Source organism: Drosophila montana, unplaced genomic scaffold, assembly GCF_035044405.1.
Source record: "Drosophila montana isolate Dmon_TW-CO22-7 unplaced genomic scaffold, ASM3504440v1 contig_1624_1, whole genome shotgun sequence".
NCBI classification, from domain to species: Eukaryota; Metazoa; Arthropoda; class Insecta; order Diptera; family Drosophilidae; genus Drosophila; species Drosophila montana.
This window is the reverse complement of record NW_026996559.1, coordinates 2,367,035-2,392,218: the sequence shown is the minus strand read 5'-3', so window position 1 is coordinate 2,392,218 and position 25,184 is coordinate 2,367,035. Positions and strand designations below refer to the sequence as shown.

Sequence of the window (25,184 nt, the reverse complement as noted above, 5' to 3'; positions counted from 1 at the left end):
TATGCTTAAAAGCTAACCAAGCTAAGTACTCACATAAACATATCCAATTATCGTTAATCGTTTATCGATTATCGTCTGCCTACCGCACTCTTCTAAGCCTTCAAAATTTGTTATCGATTACATTTATCCTTAACCTCAAACGTTATCATGTACATACAACTTAGCTGTAAATTTAACATAAGTTTATGTAGAGACCGAAAAACAAAAAAAAATAAACAAATACAAATACAAAAGGACGCTAATGCATAAACATTTGTATAAATTGCACATGACTTGACGTGGTACATTATTAACTAGGACAGTACAATATACATATATAATTATAAAAGATGCGTCTCGTTATGTTATGTAATGGGTATCATCGTTAGCTAAAGTCAAAATAAATGATTTGGTCGATTTTCGTTTTATGTCGCCTTCCAAGTGTGTATGCGTGTATGGGTATTTTACAATTCTTATTTGTATAATGTTCCATATATGCAAGTAAGTATTTGCAATTGGCACATAATTACTAACAAAGTCAAATTAATATTATATTTAATTGTTGGTATTTTGTATTTTTGGTTCTTATTGGTTTTTCATATTGTATTGCACATGATGTCAGTTGCAACGAACACGCGACAGCGAGTTAACATCGCGTTAACATGAGTTCAAAGGAATAGAAATGAAAAAAATCGAACGGTAATCAAATAAATAAAAGTCAGCTTATTGAACTAAACCATTAACTAAGCATTTATTGAAATAAAATAATGATAATTGCAATTATATTCTTTTTTATAAAGGTAATTAAGACAGTAAAATTAACTCAAACAAGAAAGAATAGTTATTTTCGAAGTGCCGAAAATTCAACGCCCTTGCAGATGCAAATTTGGAAATATATTTTTAGTGCACTCAATTCTCAATTCGAATAATCCTAATTATGAGGGTTATTTGACACATCTACTGCCTTAGGCATTAAGTGGAATATCTATGTCAAAACTAAGAGACTACTTAGCGTAATAACATACAGACAGTAGGAGACAGCTCTATCGATTCAGCAAGAATCTATAATGTATTATTTATGGGTTTGAAGAAGTGACCCACTTTAAGGATTTTTTGACTCTCTGCAAGGGTTTAGAAATAATAAACGTTTGCTACTAACTAATCGCAATACGTTTTCTTTTCGTTATAATTCTTGTTATTACAATTGTATAGAAGAAGTAGTTAATATATATATATATATATATATATATATATATATATATATATGTTTGTGTGTTGAAAGAAATATTTTAAATGATTTTTGCTTTAATTAAGCTGTTGCATTTTACGCTTAACTAAATAAATTGGAAAAAAAAACTTAATTAAATTTGTAGTCTTAAAATTAATTTAATAGTGTGAAGACTTGAAAGTTTTTCAATGTTGAAATCTTCGTATTTCCTTTTTCAGCCTAATTTCAGCTTGATAAAAAAGTATATATAATGTTAATTATAATAATAATATTAATAAAGAAACACAATGTTGGTGATGACAATTATAATTATAATTATAGTTATAATAATAATGATGACAAAACGTTGCGCAATGTAAACACAAACAAAAAGACGATTTTCTATTAAGGCAAATTAGGGTTAACAGCGCCCGTTAAAAGGCAACTGTCGAAAGGCAACGCGAGCGCTGCTCAAAAAGTTAACATAACATAAAGCTGCTTAAGTCGCATCTGCAACGCGATTCGCGAGTGTGTGTGTGTGTGTGTATTGGGCTTCGGTTTTACTGTGTGTGTGTCGCGTGTCTCAGTGCCTAAAATTAAATTCTACGTTCTCTAGTTTCTAACGCTACCAAAGTTGTCGCCGCTTTGGCTTTTACATCAAAATTACCATTCAACATCAATTTTTTTTCTTTTGTGTTTTTTTTTTTCTTCTGCTGCTTACATCTTTAGGCTTAGTTTTACATTTGAAAATTTTTACTAAATTAAGTTTATTTAAAGGATTACCAGCCAGACAGCTGGAAAGCGGTTTGAGTGGTGGGGGAAGGGGGGGTGGAGCGCGAGTAGGATTTGAGATTTGCGGGCTGATTAATAGTTAATTATGTTAACAATGCTGTTGTTTATAATGATTTTGTTAATGATCATAATGTTGATGTTAAGTATCTTAAAATTAATTTAACAGCTCAACAACTTTCTCTCTCTCTCTCTCTTTCTCTCTCTGTTGTTTCAAACAATTGCGAGCTACGAGGAACGAGTGGATCGGGTTGGATAGGGAGGGGGCGAAGGGTGTGGATTTGTGGTAAGCAGCTGATTAGGTATAACAGTTGCACCAACAAGTGTGGTAGTTGCAGGGAGCTTACGTGGCGCTGCCGCATTTAAAACAAATCATAAAGCCAAAAAAAAAATAATAATAATAATATTAATAAACCTATAAAACTAATTGTTGTTGTTGTTGTTTGTCTAAGTGCAACATTAACTAGTAAATGCTACAAAGGGTGAACAGTTGCAGTTGCACTTAGGCGGCCGTATCCACCTCCTCGACTATGTGATTTGGGGAGACCTCGCTGGGCGGTGCCGTGTTTGTTGCTGCAGCTGCAGCAGCTGCTGCTGCTGTTGTTGCTGTTGCTGCTGTTGTGCTGCTGTTGCTGCTGTTGCTGCTGCTGCTGCTGCTGCTATGCTTTGCCTTGGCTGCCTGCGGCGGCGTCGTCACCAGTGCGCTTACAGCGCTATACTGGGGCACCGCCTCAACGCTGGACACTGGCGCCATGCCCGAGTTGGCATCGTACGGTGAGCTCTTTAATTTGCGCGCCTCACGCTTTTGCTTGCGCTGCTGCATGACCAGCCGCAGCTGGTCCAGCTTGGACTTGGTCTTCAGATTGGCCAGCTCCACGACGCACTTCTGGCACATGTGTTCCCGCTCCCTTTGGCCGTTGTCCTCGCCGCTGACCGTGCGATAGCGGCACATGCAGGCGCTCGAGCTACCAGTTGCTGTGGTGGCATTCGCGCTACTGCTGCCGCTGCTGCTGTTGCTGCTGTTGCCGCTGGCTGCAACATCTGTGCAGCAGCCGAGTGGGGTTGACTTGGTGCCGCAAACAGCAGCGACAGAGGATCCTCCCTTGGCCAAATAGTGGCCATTGCATTCGCCATAGGCGCAGCTGCCAGCAGCCAAAGCCGCCGCCGCTGCTGCTGCCTGTTGCTGCTGCTGTTGCGCACGGCTGTTGCACTTGGCGCAGTTGTGATGCTTCGTCGAGTACTAAAACAGATCGAAGTAATATGTTAATTTAATTCCGGTCAGTGAAAACATGAGAAGAATATTGAATATTTTTAATAATAGATAAATATTTAAATATCATCAATTTGTATTAAAATACCCCAATTCTTATTCCATATCTCGGCATTACCCAACACTGGCTCATCCACTATTCTGAGCAATGCAAAATACTAAAATTAAATATATATAAATATTACCCAACACTGGCTTTGCATTGATTCTCCCTCATTCCCTATTCAGAGCAATGCACAACAAATATATAAATAATTCGGATTCCCTCCAAAACTATTAACAAAACTGTTCTTCCACCGCTATGCAGCACATTTTGGATAAGCTTTGCAGAATAAATATTCTAACTTAGACAAAAGCTTAACAGATTAACTGTATTTTTCTATTTTATTTTTGATTTTAAGTTTCAGTGGTACTCAACACTGCCTTATATTAGCTTTTTTGCGTTGTACTTCTAGCGCTGCACAACACTGTTTTCAGTGCACTCTTGAAACTGTGAACAATGAACAGAAGCGTACTTCAAGCCCGTTGCTTAATGAGCACACGAACCAATCCCCAAACTGGGCCCCCAATCCCAATTTCGGGGTAGAGAGCAAACAGAGATTCGTGAACCTAGGTATTGGTGCAAGCCTTGGTGTGTTTCATTTTTATTAAATTGTAAAGACCTGAACTACTGAACCTCAACACAGGAAGTGGGAGCGATCCGTGAACTGAACTAGCGACCAAATGATTTGGGCCCTAATGGAGCGTCTCCCAGCTGCAGTATTTTTTGTTTGCCGGATTAATCCGATGTTCAAGTGAAGCAAGTGCCATTTGACTCGAGACTCACCAGCTTGCTGCGCACACCATGATGCATTGCACCAGCCGCTGCTGCTGGGGCTGCGGCTGTGATGGCTGCGATGCCATTGGCGGCACTGCTGCCGCTGCTGTTGGAAGCGGTTGTCGAGCTGGAGCTGGAGCTGGAGCTGGAGGTGGTGGAGGCGCCGTTGCTGATGCTGCCGCTGGTGGGTGCCTCGAAGCTGATGCGTGCGCCACGACTGTATTGGGGCGTGGCACTTAGCAGATCGTTAAGTATGTGGATGACAGTGGAAATGTCGCGCTTGGGCCGTCCGAAGCGATCCTGCAGCGCCGGATTCAGCGTGCCCGAGAAGGTGCCCGAGTATATGCCCTTGCCATGATTCTTCATTGACTCAATGACAGCGCCGGAGCCAGTTTTGCGCGGTGTCTCCTCCCCGCCGCCAATGCCGGCGCCGACGCCAACGCTGCCGCCGCCAGACAAATCGATCTTGTTGGTGAACACCTCTTTGGAGAGCTTGCGCAATGTCTGGGTGAGGTTGCGCGATGCCTCGGCCAGCGTGCGGGTATCCGACACAGCCAGACCGGCATCATCCAGCTCCGTGCTGCTAGCAGTGGTGACACATGCTGCTGCTGCTGCTGCTGCTGCTGTTCCACTCTTCGCGGTTGCTGCCTCTTGAGGCTTAAGCGCTGCTGCAGCAGCGGCAGCCGCAGCTGCGGCATGATGATAATGATGATGGTGATGGTGGTGGTGATGGTGATGCCGATGCTTGGAGCGTGTTATGGTAATGGGATTGTTGACAGTCTTGTGCAATGAGCTGTCTACGACGCAGCCGGAACCTGCAGATGCACGTGTCACAGCTACAATGTTGTTGCTGTTGGGACTGGGTTGCACAGTTGTTGGAGCAGCTGCTGTTGATGCTGCAGCTGGTGCTGCTGCTGCTGGTGCTGCTGCTGCTGTTGCTGCTGCTGTTGCTGCTGCTGGTGTGGACAGGCGCGTGCACAAGCACGAGGTGAGCTTGGCGGCTATCGGATCCTGCTGACAGCCACCGCTGGTGCAGCCAGCAGCGCCAGCTGCTGACGGTTGAATGGAGGAACTGGAGCTGGCAACGCTTTTAATGTTGATGTTGGAGTTGGAGCTGGAGCTGACGCCCGGGCCATGGGCAATGTGTATATTCTTAATGGCCGTCGTTTTGATTGGGCTCGAGACGAGATTGGAGAGCGACTTAATGGGCGACTGCTCCAACAACGGCTTTGACTGCGCCGTCGCAGTAGCCGTCGCCGCCGCCACAGTCGCTGAGCCGCCGGCTTGTATTGCCGCTGCTTGGGAAGCTGCGGCGGCAGCGGCCGCTGCTGCAGCCCTTGGCGCTTGCGTCAGTGCAATGCTCTTCACGATATTCTGTAGACTCTCGTAGTCACGCTTGCTTAGGAACGAGCTGAGATCGGAGCTCTTGATGGCGTGGTGTGCCTGGCCATGACCCGAACTACCTCCTGCTGCGGTCAGCATGCGGCTGCCTCCGCCGGCGCCAACGCTGCCGCCGCCACCGCTGCTGGAACGCTCCATGTCCAGTTTGCGTGTGCTGGATGCCATACCGCCAGCGCTGCCGGCGGCCACCGCCGAAGCGTTGTGGTGGTGATGATGGTGATGGTGATGATGGCTGTGGCTGTGCTGCAGACTCGGATGTTGGTGACTGTGCACATGGCCGTTGCCAATGCGTCCGCTCGCCAGCCGCTGGCTGGAGGAGCGCGTGCGCGTATGCGACGAATGGGAGCCGCTGCCACCTGCATAGCTGCAGGCCATGGCTGTGCTTGATGTCCCAGTGGAAGAGCTGCCGCTGCCGCTGCTGCTGCTGCTGCTGCAACCGGCGGCCAAGCTGTTGTTGCCGCTCGCCGCTGGCGCTGGCAGGGCAGCCGTCGCACCGGCAGCAGTGCCGCCTGCGGGATTAACGGTGCTCAACTGCAGCTGAATGAGCATCATGTGATCGCCCAGTCGCATGCTCAGATTAAGTGGTGTCTTGCCGCTGAGGAAGTCATTAACCTGCGAGTCGTTAAGCGATTCCAGCGCTTGCATCACTGTGTTCTCCGGACGCTGTGCCTGTAACAGAGCAAGAGAAAAGCCTAGATTAGGACATTGCGTACGATTTAATCAAATAGTAACTGACTATTATGTTAACTAACATTACTATGTAAGCTAAATTAACAGCATTAACATAGTAGCTATCTGTTACTTAACAGAAAACTTTTTATTCACTTACAGTCTGTTAACTCAAGCAAGTTGAAAGCGGCTAACAGTGCACTGTTAAGCACATCAACTAACGATTGACAAAGGAAAAAATATGTGAAAAACTCGTATTCAGGGTGTGTTTCAGAGTTTGTTGCGGCATCTTGACACTGAGTACAGAGCAGCGCCTAGTCGATCACTTCCGAATAGAACACTCTTACTTGTTTTTCCCCCGATTCCACCAACTATCCACAGGCAATTTGTTGTCGTACGTGACTCAATGCGATGCCTTTGTGCTATGATAAAGCCAGCAGCAACATTAGCAGCAAAAATGTTGAAACTACATCACATACCTTAGCTATCTTGATAAGAGATGTGTTATATGACGAAAAGCAGGGAGCGTATGCAATGCAAATGCATTCAAGTAACTTGAAATGCCATAACCTTGCCCAATCAAATCAAATTTAACCTAAGACTTTATAATATAATACAAAATCATATTATTATCAAGGGATTTTCATTTTTTAAATCCCATCAATTTCTTGGTTACACTATTTCTCTTGCATTCTCTCAATTGATGCACTCTCAGCCTCTTTTTTGAAGAAATATCTCTCAGTGAGTCTATCGTTAGCTCTAAAGTAATTCTGTAGCTCTACCTCGCACTTGCTATCTTTCAATCTAAATATCTCCCTTTCTTTATTTTTACCACTAACATTCTCTTATTTTATGTATTTCTATCGAACTTCGTTCCATATTATTATATAAATTCTTCTTTACCATATTAATATCTCTCTCTTTTCTCCCTCCCCCTCTCTCTCTTGCTCTCTTCTATTTTCTCTCTGTTTTTCTCTTTTTCATGTTTTCTCTCATTTTAATCCTAATATCTTCCTTTTCGTCCAACTCATTAGATCATTTTCCTCTCTCGCGCTCTTTCTATCGTTTATTTACTGAAGCTCTGTTTGACTTTATAGATGTCTCTTTCTTCTTTCTCTCTCTCTTGCTTTCTACCGTTATTTCCGTGTTCATTCTACGTTCTTACTCTTGTATCTATATGCCTTTCTTGCTGCTCTTATATAATTTTCGTCATAGCCGTTTATCCTGGAATTACTTTTTCCCTTACCCTTTCACTTGCTTTGCTTTTTATTTTTTCAGGTCTTTCTCGTTCTTCTTCTTAGTTGGAGTAAAGTACTTGCATATTTTACATCGCCAAATGCCGATTAGAGCTCCCAAATACAGTTTATAGGGGCTTTCCTAAGTAGTTTTTTATTTCTGGTGTTTTTTTGTTTTGTTAAGAATATGCAATTGTTTTTTTGATTTTTTTCTTTGCCCGCTTGTTCACCTCCAAGTATGTATATCTTCATATGCTGATGTATGCATGCATATGTACGTATATGTGTTTATTTTTAATATGCATGTTTTTGCATATATAAAATGTACATACTGACAAAGAAAGAAGGAAAACAAAAACAAAACAGAAAATCAACTGCTACAACAACAACAAATGCGACGTTGACAACTTTGAAGCTCGATTTGTATTTTAAAGGTCTGGGTTAATTAATCATTTTCATTGCAAACGGACATACAAAAAGATCGACTGATCAAGCCCCTCAGTATGCGACTTTGTGCCCCACCCCACCCCGCTCCCCCTTTCCCCACACAGCCACTCACACAAATGCGCTCACAATTGCAAGCGAACGTCCGTGTGTTTGTTTGTGTGTGTGTGTGTTAAATTTTTATTGCCTGGTGACACAGTGACCTAATATTATTTCAAAACTTTTCAACGCTTTTGTGCAAGACGAAGGGTTGGCCGCAGAGAGGAGATGGCTTTGGTAGCTGCTACTTTCCCTTCGCACATGGCCAAGGGCAGGGCAAGCGCCAGGGGTCGGGAGGGGGCATTTACTAGTTATGTAACTTATTTCAAAGTTTCTGCTTGGCAACAAACGAACATTTGTGCATTTTTATAAATTTCGTTCGACGTCTTCGAGGCCTATTGGCTTTTTAGCTTTGTTGCTGCTTCTGTTGTTGTTGTTGTTGTTGTTGTGGTTGCTGTTAAGTGTACCAAGGTCAACTGACGTCGCTGTCGCGATTTGTCGCCAGCGGCGCACGCAACTTACGTCATGCCGCAGTTGTGCGACGCGTCGTCAGTCGTCGAAATCGAAAATTTACAAATTTAAGCGCAGCAGCAATAACAACAACAACAGCAGCAAAAACAAAGGCGGCCAATTCTGTAATTTATTAGCTTTGTGCCAATTGTTTTGGCTTTTTAAAAGCTTTTGGCTCACGGCATTAGCTTTAGCTAAGTGTATGTGTGCGTGTGTGTGTGTGCGCGTATTTTGCGCTTCAAATGGCAACACAAGCCAAAACCTATTCAGCTAGCGCCTTGGTCATCTGCTTCGCCACAACTGCGCCCCCTCCGCAAGCCCATCACCCATCCATTCACAATAACTAAAACCATTTATGTATGTATGTCTCTGACTAGCGGTCACACTCGCTCGCACTCTTGCTGTCTCGCTCTCGCACAACCGGTTTACAACGGAAAAGCCGACACCGAATGCCGCTGCGCGTCCCACTAAGCCCGTTACGCGCATATTACAACAACAACAGCAACCGCAAAAACAATTAGCTAGAATAGCAGAAAGAACAAGAGAAAATAACAGCTACAACAACTGGCATTCTCATCGCATGCAATTTATCGGTAAACTAACCAAAAACGAAGCAAATACCGATCTCCCTCTCTCTCTCTCTCTCTCTCTCTCTCTCTCTCTCTTTCTCGTTCACTCCGTTGGTCTAGGGCTATACACCTATAACAAGCGTACTTTTTCGCTACTGCATTGCTTTTGAGTGAATCTATGTGTGTGTGAGAGAGAGTAAAAGAGAGTGAGAAATGAGATATGAAAAGGATTAAGTTCAAGTCAAAATCTAACTAGAAAGCGCGGCACGCCGAAGTTTAAATGCCCTTGCGGCTTAGAAGACTTTTTCTACCGACTGATTGCCCTAAAAAAGAGCAGAAATCTTTTTACAGGTCAATGTGCAGTTTTGTTATTTTGCAGCGACTTTCGTAGAATGAACAAAATAAAACAAAAAACAACAATACGAAGAAAGATGAAAATTTGAGGCAGTTCAAAGCAGTTTCAAAAAGATTGTTCTGCGTACATTTCAAATTTTTAATTACATTTTAAATGATCTTGTATATATTAATATATAAACAATTGCAAATTTTACAAATCTATCATTAAACAAACAGCAAAAGGTACATATTCAATACTCCATTTAACAAAGTCTTCAGTTGCTTCCTGAGGATTTTCACCCCGAGCCCTTATTAACTTGATGTCCACAAGATAATTTTGTATAACTTGAACTTAATAGTTCTTGTTAAATTTTCTAAAATATACAAAGTTAAACAAAGAAAAACAAAAAATAAAAAATAAAGCCAACATTCCATTGAATCCTATAACAAAATTTGCCAATACAGATGCATTGTACATTGTACACTTTTGTGATTCACATTCGATAGTTAAGCAAGTGAACGTGATAAACATTTGCTTATACTATAGGTTGGATTATCATAGATAAGATACGGTAAATATGCCGATGAGCAGAGATAGTTTGAATATGCAAGCGTTAATGATATTGGCAAGAATTAGGCCGAAAGCAAATAAATCGCAAAATTGCAAATAAGTTTATTTTTAATCTTACATTTTTTGCAATTTATTCACAAGCTTCTGCTCGCTGTCTACATTTGGCATTATTTTCGATTTGAATAGTTCTATTTATCGCTCTAATTGCCTTTGTTTGCCCCACAGTTTGCAAGGCATTGGACTTTGCACGTGCTCAATGCGAGCGCGATTTGAGGTGGTGGCTCGCTTTTCGAGTTGTGCGCAACTATACAAAGGCGGCGCCACTTGCACTTGACACAAAGCCACTAACAAAGTGATTCGCATAGGCGAATGTATGCGTGCGTGCGTGCGTTCGTATGTGTGTGTGTGTGTGTGTTAATTTTGGGGACAAAGCAAAATATATGTACATATATATTTTTTAGTTTCTCTTTATCAGTGTGTATGTGTGTGTGCGTGCGTGTGTTTGCTGACCATGAAAATATTTTTATTGCTTTGCTTTCAAAAACTGTGTTAGCCCCTCCGCGCAGCCCCATTGCCCGCACTCTAGTGGGTAGCCGCGATCCTCACATTCGCGCGAATAGGCAAGAACTGATAAGAACTAAGTACCTGGCCCACTCTTCGAGCGTCCCTTCGGTCTGGGCGTCACCCACTTCGTTGGAATTTATAGTGCATAAAAGCGTGACAACAAAAAGATAGAAATAGAAAAATAAAATAAAAACAAAAAATAAGTAAATAAAAAAGAGCAACCACAACAAAGGAGACGACAGCTGGCGCCATCGATCGCGACTGCTTGTTTGCCTCCGTTATCTAAGCAGCGGCGTTGACGTCGCTGTCGCCGTCGCCGACGCCGTCGACGCAGCTTTGCACTTGCTCAAACACAGTTTGAACGCCACTGACCGGCAACTGTTGCGAGCGGCTACGTAACCGGTTTTATTGGCTTGCCAATTGGCGTGGCTCGCAATGGGTCTAATAACAAAAATTAGCTTGTGCATGGTTGCAACACACACATCTACACACACACTCACTAACGCGCTTGCAACAATTAGCATGGTGGGGATGGGATTTGGAGGCACTAGCTTTCAGTCCAATTTGGAAACATCTATTGACAACAATTTACAAATGATCCAGTTCAATTGATTCTTTAAAGCAAACAAAAATTATGATTGCTTCATTAAAGTTTCATCATGCCGCGCTTCACTCCACCTCGTTTGTATTGCAAAATGAGTATTACCTTGTGTTCCATTCCATTTTGTTTCATTTTTTACAAATACTAATTTTCACATGTTTATCCCCATGTATTTCGAGGCGTTAACTGGGATACCCTTAAGCAATTATTCGATGCCAATTCCACTATTCCGCGTTCCATTCCATTTTGTATCATTTCAATAACATGCAGGCTGCGTTTGATATAAGCGCAACTAACTTTCTGTATGACTTGTTGCAGCTGCCCAAGTGTGCCATTCCCATTGTTTCATTTCGCATTGTTTCAAAACAACACAATTCATTTGTTGTATTTGGCATTCACTTCATTCAACCAAATACAAAAATCACAGCTAAATACTTGATAACTGTTTAGCATTTTAATGGCGAAGCCCTTGAGCGGAATTTCCAGCCCAGGGGAACTTTTTTTCGAAGACAAAAGAAAAACCTGCTTTGAAAATCGTAGAAATAAAGCGCCTCGTGCCACTTGAGACATTTGAAAATGCTGAATTTTTAATGCTCTGCCGCTGAACTTACCCTTTGTAAGAGTAAAACTAGCAGCAGATAAGAATGCCTTTGTACAATATGCTCGCCAAGATAATACCCTGTATCCGGTAAAATCAGATTCGAACAAGGCTTACAGAAATTTAAGGTATGTTAAGTAATCTGTATCTGTATCTGTATCTGTATCTGTATCTGTATCTGTATCTGTATCTGTATCTGTATCTGTATCTGTATCTGTATCTGTATCTGTATCTGTATCTGTATCTGTATCTGTATCTGTATCTGTATCTGTATCTGTATCTGTATCTGTATCTGTATCTGTATCTGTATCTGTATCTGTATCTGTATCTGTATCTGTATCTGTATCTGTATCTGTATCTGTATCTGTATCTGTATCTGTATCTGTATCTGTATCTGTATCTGTATCTGTATCTGTATCTGTATCTGTATCTGAATCTGTATCTGTATCTGTATCTGTATCTGTATCTGTATCTGTATTTGTATCTGTATCTGTATCTGTATCTGTATCTCTATCTCTATCTGTATCCCTAAATGTATCTGTATCTGATTTATTTGCATATGTACTCCACAAGTACACAATCATCTTCTTTCGGCTATTACAAAACATTTGTCCAAGTGTAGTATACCCTTTTTATAGCCCATTTCAATGGGTACAAGGTACACAAATGCTGTAAATTTTTTCCAATTTGATTAGCGCCACAACAACAACAACAATAAATTCCTTAGCCAATTATTACTTATTCCAAAAGCAATTAAAATAAACTAATAATAGCAATTTGTAAATGGCAAAGCGCAAAGAGAATTGCAAGCGACTTTCACAGCGCAAATCGATTCAACAGAAAAGATATAAAATAAATATTTTAAAATATCATCTCGGTAAATATATGTACATATGTGTAATCGAGCGACCCAGCGTATAATATTATCAATGGGCTAAAAGTATTTCATATGCTACAACTTCCGAGCGAAATAAAAAAATAAGTAAGCGTGCTCTAAAAGGGAGTGTCCGACTAGCAGATACCCAGCACCGAGATGCCGTCGCAAGCATTTACTGTGCGAAATAGATCATTGAATAAACTCTATGATTGAATTCCGAATCAAGGCGATCTATTTCTCTCAAAATGGGATTTTTTCAAAATACGTATTCTACAAGTGAAATATTTTAGATCTGTGTATACCAAATTTGGTTTTACTAGCTCTTATAATCTGCGAGTTATGTTATATAAATAAATCGCAGCTAATAATCGATACTTGTCGATTTTGTGAAATTGGGGGAACGATCGATAATACGAAGCAAACTTGATCTGCTGCATTTTCAATTAACGTTATCCAGCTCTTATAGTACTTCAGATCGACGTGTTTATACAGGCAAAAATACAAACACACCGGTACAGTCATTATACCCATGTTTAACCACTTGGGCATAGGGTATTGAAAAAAACGTGTTTTTTGCCCAACAACAGCAACAACAATCAACAATCAACACTCGCAAGTATTTCCTTTTACTCTAGATGAGGCAACCTCTATATACTCATAGCCCATTCTATTTCATTCCATTCCATTCCATTCTTATAAGTAGTTGAAGTTTAAGTTGTTGCTATGATAAACCGGATTCACGGAAATTGATGAGCGGCGCGTTTCCGTTGCGGCCGCACATGCCATCGTCATCGTCATCATCATTAGCATCAGCATCAGCATCATCATCAGCTTCGTCTTTTAAGTAAATAAAGCATTGACGTTCTTCTTGTTGATCATCATTATGATGCTGATGATGGAGCTGCTGCGGGCATTGATAAGGTTACCGAATTGCGCAATGCACCGCCGTCAGCGGGAGAAGTGACAAAGTCATCAAGTCGTCATGTTAGTCATGTCGTCAACCTGTCAATTTGACATATTTCGCTGATAAGCTCCATAAATGACCAAACACACAGGTGGAACGCATACGTAAAAATAGTTTCTTGCGAAACTTTTGCGTTTGCTAACCGATTTTTATGAAATTTTCAAAATCTACCCATAGTATGCTAAATTTAGATCTTACCAAACATCGAGGTCTTATCTTTAAAACTCCGTCAACTATTAAAAAGAAAGAAAAACTTTGGTTTTTCTCTACTTTCGCAAGATCTTTTAATCGGCTTAAACGAAATGCATTGTATTATAGTAATATTAGTTTAAATAGATCTGAGTAGGATGCTTGCTGTATAAAAAAATTTAGTTCTTGAACGTAAATCAACAAGAATACGATATGATTTGTTGAAATTTGTCAAAATGTTATTTCTTCATTAACTAGTTTTATACTTTTGCTAGTCTTTTAAAATTGAAAACAAATCTTTGTTATCTTCAAATTCCAGCTGGGTTTTGCTCTTCTGCAAGAAACACGATTTGTGTTTTTTTTATTCCACGTAAGATGAGAAATTTAGGATGGCAAGCATATTATCGCATATCAAAGCGATTGTAAAAATACTTAAGTGATTTTCTCATCTATGTACCTGGAGTTTAAGCCTGGAGTACCTGCAAAGCCCAAGATATTTGTAGAAGGTTTGGCTCACAGTTCAAACTAAATTCGTGTCCTTAGGTTCGGCTTGTTAATCGGGTATTTCATATCCATGAGCACAGGTTCTGGTTTAAACCTTGGCTTTTCATATACATATTTTCAGAATGTTAAATGCAACAATTCAATTATTTAATTATAATTTACCGTTCTGCTGCAATTTTGCAAGCCTTAAATATTTTCATACCAAGGTTTCACGCTATATTTGTATCTATCAGTTATGATAAAACTTGTATCTATCAGTTATGGTTAGATAAGTGCAATAGTTGGATTCCAAGTTCTTTCGGCTAGCTCAGCCCTAAGCTGCGTCTACCTACATAATATTTTTATAGTTAAACAAACCATTTTGACTTTGATTCCGTTCGGTTCGTGCTTTTCGGACAACTGGTTTGGTTTAAGGTTTGATTCAAAGTGAATTCTGGTTCAATCTGGTTTAGATCAAAACCTTTTTGCACTCCTGGCTGAAGCCTTATTTGACGGTCAATGCTGAACAGCATTCATTTAATATATATATTTGCACAAATTAACTAAACCTACGACTTACAACTAGCCAGCAGCAGCTGGCCATTCACCTGTGTACGTTATCTTGTCTTGTATCTTTTGTTTCTCATTGATATTTCGATTTTTTCAATATATTTTTTCTTATTCCTGCTTTTTCGATAGCTTTGTGGCATGCGGCGGACTTTCTTAGCGCTTTCTGCATCCGATTTATATATATATAAATAAATATATATATATATATCTATATACATATATATATTTTGTTTTTTGGCCAATATTACAAAGGACACATAAATTCGATTGGCCACACCTACGTCGTAGTCGTCGTCGTTTTGGATATTGTTTTTCTTTTATTTTTGGGGTGGGGGGATTTTTTATGGATGCTCGGTTCGTCGACGGTTGTTAAATGCTGAATTTTGCTTTGTCTGCGCTGCCCATCCGCATCATCGTCAACACTTTCCTTCTGCCTTCAGCTCATCATCATCATCATTATCATCATCGTCGTCGTCGTCGTCGTCATCATCATCATCATCGCCATCAAAATTATCATTATTATTATAAAAATTTGGCCCTTTGTCTGCGTTGTTTTGGGGCTTTTGTCGTCTTCTGTTGTGATGCGAATTGCAATAAAAAATCATTTTCATAAATCTATGCGACCAAACAGAGAACGAACAAAAAAAAAACAACAAATTGCGCATACGCACTGTGCAACAGCAGCAGCAGCCGCAGCAGCAGCATCTGGCCGAGAATTCAGCGAAAGCCAAAACAAAAGTAATTCATTTGACAAGCGATGCCAGCGCATCATTTAAATGACATAAATAATAAACGCCAGCTCCCTCTTCCCTTCTCCCCCCCCCCCCCCCCTCTCCCACTTTAAGTGTACTGAGCTGGGGCAGAGGCGAAACGGTGTGCCACAGAGTCGGTCATGGTGCATGACACGCCGAAGACAACGCCCACCCACTTGACTGCGGCTGCCAAAAAGCCAAACGAATCGAAAAAAAAACACACTCACAAATTAAAGTCGAAACGAAATTGAAATGATGACAAAACAAAGGCGCTGGCGACAGGCTGCGAGAGAAGACAACAGCAATCGATGGAACAAACAATCGGTCAGGTGGACTTTCTGGTTTGCCTACACCTTGAAGCTGTAGAGGAAAAGTGATTCATTCCATCCGTTTCGCTTTTGAATATAAATATCCAATATATACGTATATATTACCTATATCATATACAAGAGCAACTGTATTAAAAGCGTTTCATTCCACTCGTTTCGCTTTTGGATATTTAAACATATATTGCCTATATAATGTTCAAAAGCAATTGAGAAGTATTTCATTCCATTCGTTTCCCTTTTAAATATAAATATACAATATATATGTACATATATATTGCCTATATCATATACAAGAGCAATTGATGGAAACGTGTTTCATTCCACTCGTTTAACTTTTGGATATTTAACCATATACTGCCTATATGATATACGAGAGCAATTGAAAAGTATTTCATTCCATTTGTTTAACTTTTGGATATTCACTTCGTTTCATTTCACAAAATGTACAAAATGGAATGGCACGCGGAACGATGGAATGTAACACATGCAAATCTATACATTTTGTGGATACTGAATAGACTTTTATGTTTCAAATTCCATCCGTTGCGCGTTCAATGCCATTTTGTTTCTCTTACAACCACGCTCTTAAGCTGACGTAATGTGTAGGGTAGAGTCTACTACTCGCTCGCCCACTGTTCGGCATTATGACAAATTTCGGCAGCCACAGTGTGCCAGCGCTTTTAATAAACTTAACAAAATATTATTACTTTTAATAGCTGCTGAAACATTTTCTGACAGCTTTTCGGTCGACGTCGCATTTCATTAAAGTGACACGCCGAATGCCTCGAAGACGTGGTCCGAGATAAAATTGGAACAATATGCAAATATTGTGCCAGGCAAACGAATTTATGTACATGGAATGGTGCGGCATGGGGCAAGGGAGTAAGTAAATGGTTTCTATCTATCTTCCATAGAACCACAAGCACTTGTACTTTCGCAGACCGCTTGCGATCACCACCTGCCATGGACACACGTGAACATACAAACATGGCAAGGATCGGGACCCAGATCGAATCATTATATTCGGAAGCTGGAGACTGCTGACCCACAGCGGTCACCTTGTGCCGTGTCATTAGTCACATTGTCAATAAATCAAGTCGAGCCATCAACATGTCACTTGTTAACACACATTTTATCGGCATTCGTGGGCCAAACGGCAGGTGGCGAGCCGTTAATAAGGAGCACTGAAATCGGCACCTGTCCAAATTTTCGGACTACCGTTTATACATATGTTTTGTGTGTGTTTACCCCTTTGGAGAGGCCGCAATTCGCTAATTAGGAGCAACGGCATGACAAGCCATGACTCAGCACACACTTCACGTCCAGCCACTCAAAGTTAAACCCCAAACCAAGCGAACCGAACGGATCAAATCTGAACGGAACAGATCTGAATTGAATGTAACTAATGTGCAGGCATCGAAATTGGGCAATATCCATTTCGATGTCAAGCCTTAAACACGCCCAGCTAATAAAACGATCAGCATTCTGACAAATATATATATATGTATATATAATAAAGTGTATATATTTCATAAACAAATGCCTGTCAGGTTCTCACCTTTCTGCAACGGTGCCAATAGCCAACCCGTAACAGGCACCTTCAATCATCTCTTCCCCACACCCCCACCCAACGCGACCACCCCCACCGCCTGCACCTCTACCTTTCGGTAGAGATTTTGAGTGCATTTTTGTTTTATATTTTATATATTTCGTGTTACTGTCTCGACTTAGTAATATATTGTATATACCCCGTAGAAAGTGCTGCACAGAGAGGTTCGCATCAAATGATTGCATTGATAAGAAGCTGCAGATCAGAACTTTTCTGATTTTTAATAAGACTTGTGGATGAGTGCAGGAAATAATCAAAACCTAAATATTCTATTGATATAACAGCATAATATAAACCACATAACGTAAAACTTAGGTGTCTGAACGTCGGACTTACACGCGAGAGATCGCCGCTTCAAATTTAGCAGCAATTGGCATTTTGTAGCTTTGAAATACTTCCGCCAATGCTTACAGGGTATTTGAAAGTCGAACAGCAATACTTATAAACAGCACGAAGTTGTCTTAATTTTGTTTTAAATATTTATTTTCCCCATTGCTTGTTTTATTTTTTTTTTTTCGAAAAAATCACAAAAAATTAGCAAAATAAAATTTCCAATAAAAAAATAACGTATTTTTAGCACAACGGACAGAAAATTGTTAATTGGCTATTTAAACATTTGTATTTGCAACACGCATACATATAAAACATAAATTTTGAAGCTTATATGTAAAATGGTTTTCGAAAGACAAAGGAAAAGTCGACAATTAATGACAGCTGATTTTTGGTGGGAAAGAGTGAAACATGTAAGGGTTAGTGAGAGTTACCTTGAACCCACTGAAGAGATGTCGAGCTGCGCACCTTATGCGGCGGCTGCGCTTCTTCTTCCCTTTGCCACACAAAAACCACACGCAAATGCATTTCGAATTAACTTCGGTGTTTATAGTCCGATCTTATGAAATTACATATGAAACCTTTTCGAACATTCAAAAAGACTTATTTTTTAATATTGGATAGACTGGAGCGAGGTTTACGAATTGTGAACTATTCTTTATACTTATATGCGATACAAGAAGAACCAATATGCCAAGTGTATCGAGTTTATGATATCGTTGCATATCGATATTTTGAAATTGGGTAGAGATATCGACAAAATATTAAAAGCTCGTTCTGTATATGGTATAGAAGTATATATATTTTAGTTTTCTGGTCTCTAGCTCTTGTTTTTCCGGAGATCGAAGCTGGACCTGGACCTGAACCTCGACTTAGCTGATCGTCCAGATCAAGCGTATGATACTCATACCCCTCATACTCTCTTGTCCATTTTCAATGGGTTCAGGGTATAATTAGCTGTCAATTCTCTGGCTAATCTCTGGGAAGCATTAATTGGCATTTTGTGAGCTTTAATTTGTTGTTGCACAGCTTTTGGTCATTTGTTTCACTAAATTTGCTGCTGTTTGTACATTAAGTCAGGTGCAACATACATATTTTGAGACAATTGTGTTTTCGTTGTTGTTATTTCGATTGACAATAATGAGCTTTTGTTTAACGATCGTCGCGGCAAAAACACAAATAACCGCGCATTTAAAAAGTAAAAAACGTTTGAGCCAAAATAAAAACAATCACTATAATTGTTTTCAATTGTTGTTGCTGTTGCGTTTTGTTGTTTTCTGTTTGTTTTTTTTTTTTTTTTGATTTTCGTGCACACCAAAATATTTCTTTGTTCGCCTCACGAAAACTGCATGAAATTCTATACAACACACACCTAAATACTTTTATACACATTCATAAATACACAACCAATATGTATGTATGTGTGTGGCAACATTGTGTGTGTGTGTGTGTGTGTGTGTGCTTTCACGTTTGTGCATTGAAAGATGCGTGGGGCATACCACGTACCAAAATTGTGCAGCAAAAGGGGGCGAAACCGGGAATCTCACTACGCATCGGGAGACAAAACTGTATTTCTGATTTGACATTTGACTTGCCGGCGCCGCCCAGCATTTCTCGTCAAATACCAAAATTAATATTCCATACACCAAATTAAATCTAATTTACAATCTGTAAACAAATTACTTATGTACAAAACAAATTTGAACGGGAAACGTGACTTGTAGAATAGTTTGCAAAAAAAAAAAAACAGACCCACAGCTAAAAAAACATAATTTTCCGTATTTTAACGATTTTCGTATGCGAAATTATACAAAAACTCTAGATGCCGGTTTCTTGGAACCTATTTTCTTTGTAGCTAACAGATTGCTTCAAGCATTTACTTTTTATTTTGTTCATATTTTCATTTTCATATTTATTTTTATTTTCTTTAAATTTATTATTCTTTTTTTATTTAATTTATTTAAATTTATTTATTCTTTCTTCTTTTTGATTTAATTTTTTTTATTTATTTATTTAAATTTATTTATTTATATGTATTTGTTTATGTATTTATTTTTTATGTATTTATTTTTTATGTATTTATTTCTATTTATTTTCTATGTATTTTTTTTTTTTTATGTATGTATTTAATTTTACTTTATTTTATTCATTTTTTTATTATTTATTATTTTTTGTATGTATTTTTATTTTATTTTTGTTTTTATTTATCTTATTATTTTTTTTTATTTATCTTATTTTTTTTAATGTATTTATTTATTATTATAGTTATGTATTTTTATTTTATTTATTTTTACTTTTTATTATTTCAAATTTTTATAATTTTTCTAATTAAAAAAACAATGTTAATTTTTTCATTTACATTTCTCTTATAAATTCACATTAAGCCCAGCTCTATAAGAAATACGGCCAATGATTTCGCAGCAAGTGTCCCTCACAGTTACTTTAGCTGAGACTCACGTTGAACCGATTGCAGTTTCACAAGAAAACTGTCAACGCCGCGACACATAAAGCATAAATGGTACAAAAAAAAGTAGAGGAAAAAAACGCAGACATGTTACAAAAAAAACGTAGACAAGACAAATCAGCAAAAAAAAAAAAAAAATTTATAAAAAAAAGAAAGAAGCAACAGATCATAAGATATGGGGCAAATATTGATAAGCGGTCTGCAACGGCACGCACGACAACGAGGGGCAGAGTGGAAGAGAGGGGCAGAGTGGAAGAGAGGGGCAGAGTAGAAGAGAGGGAGCGAGCGAGATTGAGATCTGACATACAAATTGTGTCAACAGCTGATGGCAAATTAGGAATTTGGGGCGTGGCTGCTAGGCTGAGAGGCGGCAACTAGTTGCTACTCTTGACTTGTTGCAATGAAACGCACATACACACACTCACGCACATGCCTGTCCGCTCACACCAGTTGGCACTCATAATTCAAACGGTAAACGGTAAATCAAACGGTGTGCGCACAACAAAGTGGAGCAAGAGCGAAGAACGAGAAAAAAAGGGGCCAATGGCAAAGACGAAAGATGAATGAAAGAAGTGTGGAAAAACATGACCGGAGATGGGATTAAATAGCGCAAAAGTAATTTGCAAATAGATTTGAAAAAATAGCCAAATTCAGCTAGAAAATATCTGATTTGGCCAAAATGCTTGAAAAGCTAAGAAATTGTTGTTGTCTGCCAAGAAATTGGGAACAAATCAAAGAGCTTACAAAATGTATAAATTGAGGAATATTTGAAATTAACTGACATTTGAAAGAAAAAATAAATTGAGAATCTTGCAATTAAGCAAAATCCAACAATAAATAATGAGAATATATATTAAAAGTATGTAAACATGGAACAGAAAAGCTTTTTGGGACAGAAAAGATTTTCGGGACAGAAAAGGTTTTCGGGACGGAAAAGGTTTTTGTAAAAGAAAGTTTAATAAACATATATGAGATAATACATAAAAAGTATGTATTTAAAAATTGGTAAAACATGGAACATGGAACAAATATTTATTAAAACAAAAAATTTTCAAAATATTTCAATAATATTCGCAAAAAATGTAACTGAAAGGGTTTTTGTAAAAAAAATATCTTTGAAAAATCAAGTGAAAAATAAGTAAATTAAGCTTTGGTAAAAAAATATTGTGCAAACAAGTATTTAAAAGAAATATATATTTCTGTTATCTTAAGAATATAAATATTATTAATATATGCATATATTCTTATATTTGTATATATAATTATTACTAATATAAATATAATTCAATTTCCAGACACATTTTTTTCTCTTTTTAATACTTTTATTATTTATATTCAAAGCATAATTTATATATGCCAAGCTTTAGCAAAAATATATAGAGTCTTATTCTTATTGCCAGTCACAGCTCAAATTTGTGATCTACAATGTGAGTCAGAGTGAAAAGTCACAGATACAATATTAAACTGTGACTGGACTGCATTTGTTGCTGTTTGTCATTAAGATCTGTTTTTTTTACTGGCTGATGTTGTTTTTTTGTCATTCCCAAAGTTATTTGGCATTAATTAAATTTTAATTTATTTACATATTTATTTTATTACACACACAAATTTTTTGGTCATTTGCTGTTTAATGTTTGTTGTTGTTGTTGTTGTTGCTGTTGTTGTTGTTTTTGCTTTTGATTTTTGCTGTGGCATCTGAAAAACTGGTTGGCTCAAACTTAAAATGCAGGCCGCCCCGGTTTTATTTTTGTGTTTTTTTTTTTATTTCGAATTTAATTTATGCAACATTTTTGAACAAAAATCGAAATGAAGCCAAAACGAAATCTTTTATTTGCTGCTGCTTCTGTTGTTGTGCTCCTCGATTGGCGACGGCCCCTGGGCATGGCAATCAATCGTTGGTCTGAACAACCGACCACCCCCCTCCCTCCTCCTCCTCCCCCATCACCTATTCGACACTCTCTTCACAGCCAATCGACACGAACCGAGTTTGAGTTTTGCATTGAAAACATTTCAGACTTTCCGCTTTTCTCTGCTTCCTTTTAAAGGTTTCTCGCTGTGTGTGTGCATATGATTGTATATATATATATACATAAGTGTGTATGTGTGTGTGTGTGTGTGTCTGAGCTTTAATGAGAAAGTTTTGGTTGGCTTTAATTTCATAAGACATAGTCGGCAGCGACAGCCTAAAGGTCAAGTTTGCATTTGTATGAGTCGCAGGCTGAAGGTAGGCGCAAGCGGGTATCTTGAGGGGGCAGTTTGCTTGGAAGCTGAAGGCGTGGCAAATGAAGAGTTGACGAATCGAGGCGAAATCAACGCCTGGCAACAGCTATTTGGGTCTGTGATAGACGGGATTGCGTCTTAGTCATTCAGTGGGGCGATTGATTATGTAGCCAAGCTACAAGCTGATTCATGTAGTTGCTGTCGCAATATCGATACAAATTATCGATGCAATTTATCGACTTATCGTCAGGGGTTAGATTACAGTAAATAACTGTTAAGTTTTGAGTTCTTAACTTTGATAAAAATGTCTTATGCGACAGCAATATCAATACAAACCTTCTTTATCGATTTATCGATAAACAATCTACAAGTTGACCATTTAGTTTCTCTCACAATATCGATACAATTTATCGATGCAACATAGGAGTTGGACATTAATATAAATAAATATTTTACTTTTAAATTGCTTTTCAATGAAATTAAATGTTTTTCGCTTTTGCAATATCGATACAATGTATCGATTTACCGTTAGACGTTGGATTAAAGTAAATAACTGTTAAGTTTTAAAATTTTAGCTGTGCTAAATTAGTATTAACATTAAATGAAATGTTTTTAATGTTGCAATATCGATACAATCTTTCTTCTTAAATTTATCGATAGACAACCTACAAGCTCATTTATTTATTTACTGTTTTTATCGTAAGACATTTATGTATATAACTGCTCAATTTTTGAAATATATGAATGTCGCCTTGATTTACATTTATATAAAGTATATTCCTAAATGGAAGAACATCTTGAACATTTAGCTATGAAGTCAATAATAAGAAATCTGATCAATGTAATGAGAACTTATATTGAGACCTACATAAATTCGTTCTTTAACTCAGTTAGTACTATTTGTACAATAAAACGTGTAGAATATCAATCGATTAACAGCCATATCAATCGGAGGTGATTGGTTATGCCACATTTGCAGCGCTGACATTGAACCCCATTGAACTGCATTACGATATGTGTGTAAGTACTGTTATATATATTCTTGTCAACTTGTATATATATATACTATATTAATCTGTTTAAATGTATAACACACTTAATCGAATGCTTATAACTTACGAGCCAAGCGTTCTGTGACTTACCAGCAAACCAGTTTCTACATTTGGTATTAAAATGATCTTGGAACCGTCCATTAAGTTGTGATCTCTGAGCGTACCATCCTGTAATTCCCTGTAATTAACAGATCAGAAAGAGATAGCATTAGTTAGTGTACAAAATGTGGACAGTAATGTGGCACGTGTTGCCACAAAAGCAACAGCCAGAAGAAAAAAAAACGCTCAGCAGTCAACGATCTATATTTAAGCCAAGCTGACATAGCTGATGTGACCCTTTTTTAAATACCCTGTAATCATGAAATGGTTAAGATATGTATTGCATAAAAAAACGTTAAAATTATATTAAACAATTATTACTTTATATTTCAACTTAATAGTTAAAAAATTATGAAATATTTATTATTTAATTATAATTTTTGTATTTAATAAATATATAGAACAAATATTATTGCATAAAATCATGTTATGTAAAAAATATTATTTAAAGAATTGAATTTTGTAATTAATACCCAACCTTCTTCATTCTAGCTCCAGTTTACAGGTTATTAGCCCGTCTGGCACTTGCGTCTAGACTATAAAATCTTGATTTTGCCTTATGGTTACCAAAAAATTAAAAACCAACACAACGGAAATTCGATGCAGACGTCAACAAAATGCGTTCAATTAGCTGCTACTTTTATAAACTTTAATTTCTTCATTTTTTTAAATTGTTTAAAATGAAAACAATTCACAATGAGAGCAACAACAGACACTTGAGAGAATACAAGTTCGTTCAGTCATCGAGAATATCGCATTATCGACACAATGCATGTGATTATTTGTTTATTTGAATGGGATATGGATAATATAATTAAATTGGAGATTTGTTTATTCAGCAGCCAAAAAAAAAAAAAGGAAGTTTCGAAAGTTATTGTAACATTTATGTGTTTTTATTTTTTGTTTTAATTTTTCGGTTGAATTTCTTAATTCGTTGATTTGCCCTGTCAGCACTTTTTGCATGCGTAAGGAGGTTTTGACGACACTTTGTTTAAGAAAAAGAAAAGGCAAAAGAAAAAGAAGAAGCACGAAATGTTAACGCGCATAAAAATCGATGCGTTTTTTGCCACTTTCAACAACAAAAGGAAAACGAAGTATTCTGATTTTATATAGGTACAAAGACAATGACTTCAATTTGCATAAAAGTTGCGGAGGTGGAGAGACAGAAAAAGAGAGAGGGAGAGAGAGAGGGAGGGAGAGAGATAGGGAGGGGGGAGAAGGAAAGAGGAAGAGAGAGAGAGAAAGAGAGAGAGGGAGACTTTGGTGGAAGCTGAAACAAGATCGGTGAATTAGTCAGGTAAATAAAGTGTTTGCTGTTATCGATATATGCCTATCGATAGCAGCCGCCGATAGTTATCGATCACACTTAAAATCAACACAAATATACGATAGTCAAACAATTTTAAATTGTCTTCGATTTGCCCAAGCAAGGCGTTATAGTTCCCGAGTTTTTGTGGGTCTTTTGAAATATACATAGCTCGATTCCTGATCACCTCAAGTTTAGCCTTATATTATAACGAACTAATATTTGCTGATCGGGCCGAAATTGCGACTTGCAAAACAACTCGACAAGTAAAAGGCGAGAAGGGGTTGAATTAATTGCCAATTTATAAGCGCAGCATGTAAAAAATTTCAAAGTTCAAGCAC

General features: G+C 38.3%; 1 protein-coding gene across 1 annotated transcript in view; it reads right to left on the bottom strand.

Moving 5' to 3' along the window:
* Positions 1–1,830: 1,830 nt before the first annotated feature.
* stx (stuxnet) overlaps positions 1,831–25,184 on the bottom strand; it is a 41,367-nt gene continuing 18,013 nt past the window's right edge. Inside the window, exons 2-4 of the mRNA XM_064698686.1 lie at positions 23,529–23,616; positions 4,072–6,132; positions 1,831–3,215 (exon numbers count right to left, since the gene is read on the bottom strand). Coding sequence (XP_064554756.1) covers positions 2,478–3,215; positions 4,072–6,132; positions 23,529–23,616 — 2,887 coding nt within the window. The 3' untranslated portion in view covers positions 1,831–2,477. The remainder of the gene's footprint in view (positions 3,216–4,071; positions 6,133–23,528; positions 23,617–25,184) is intronic.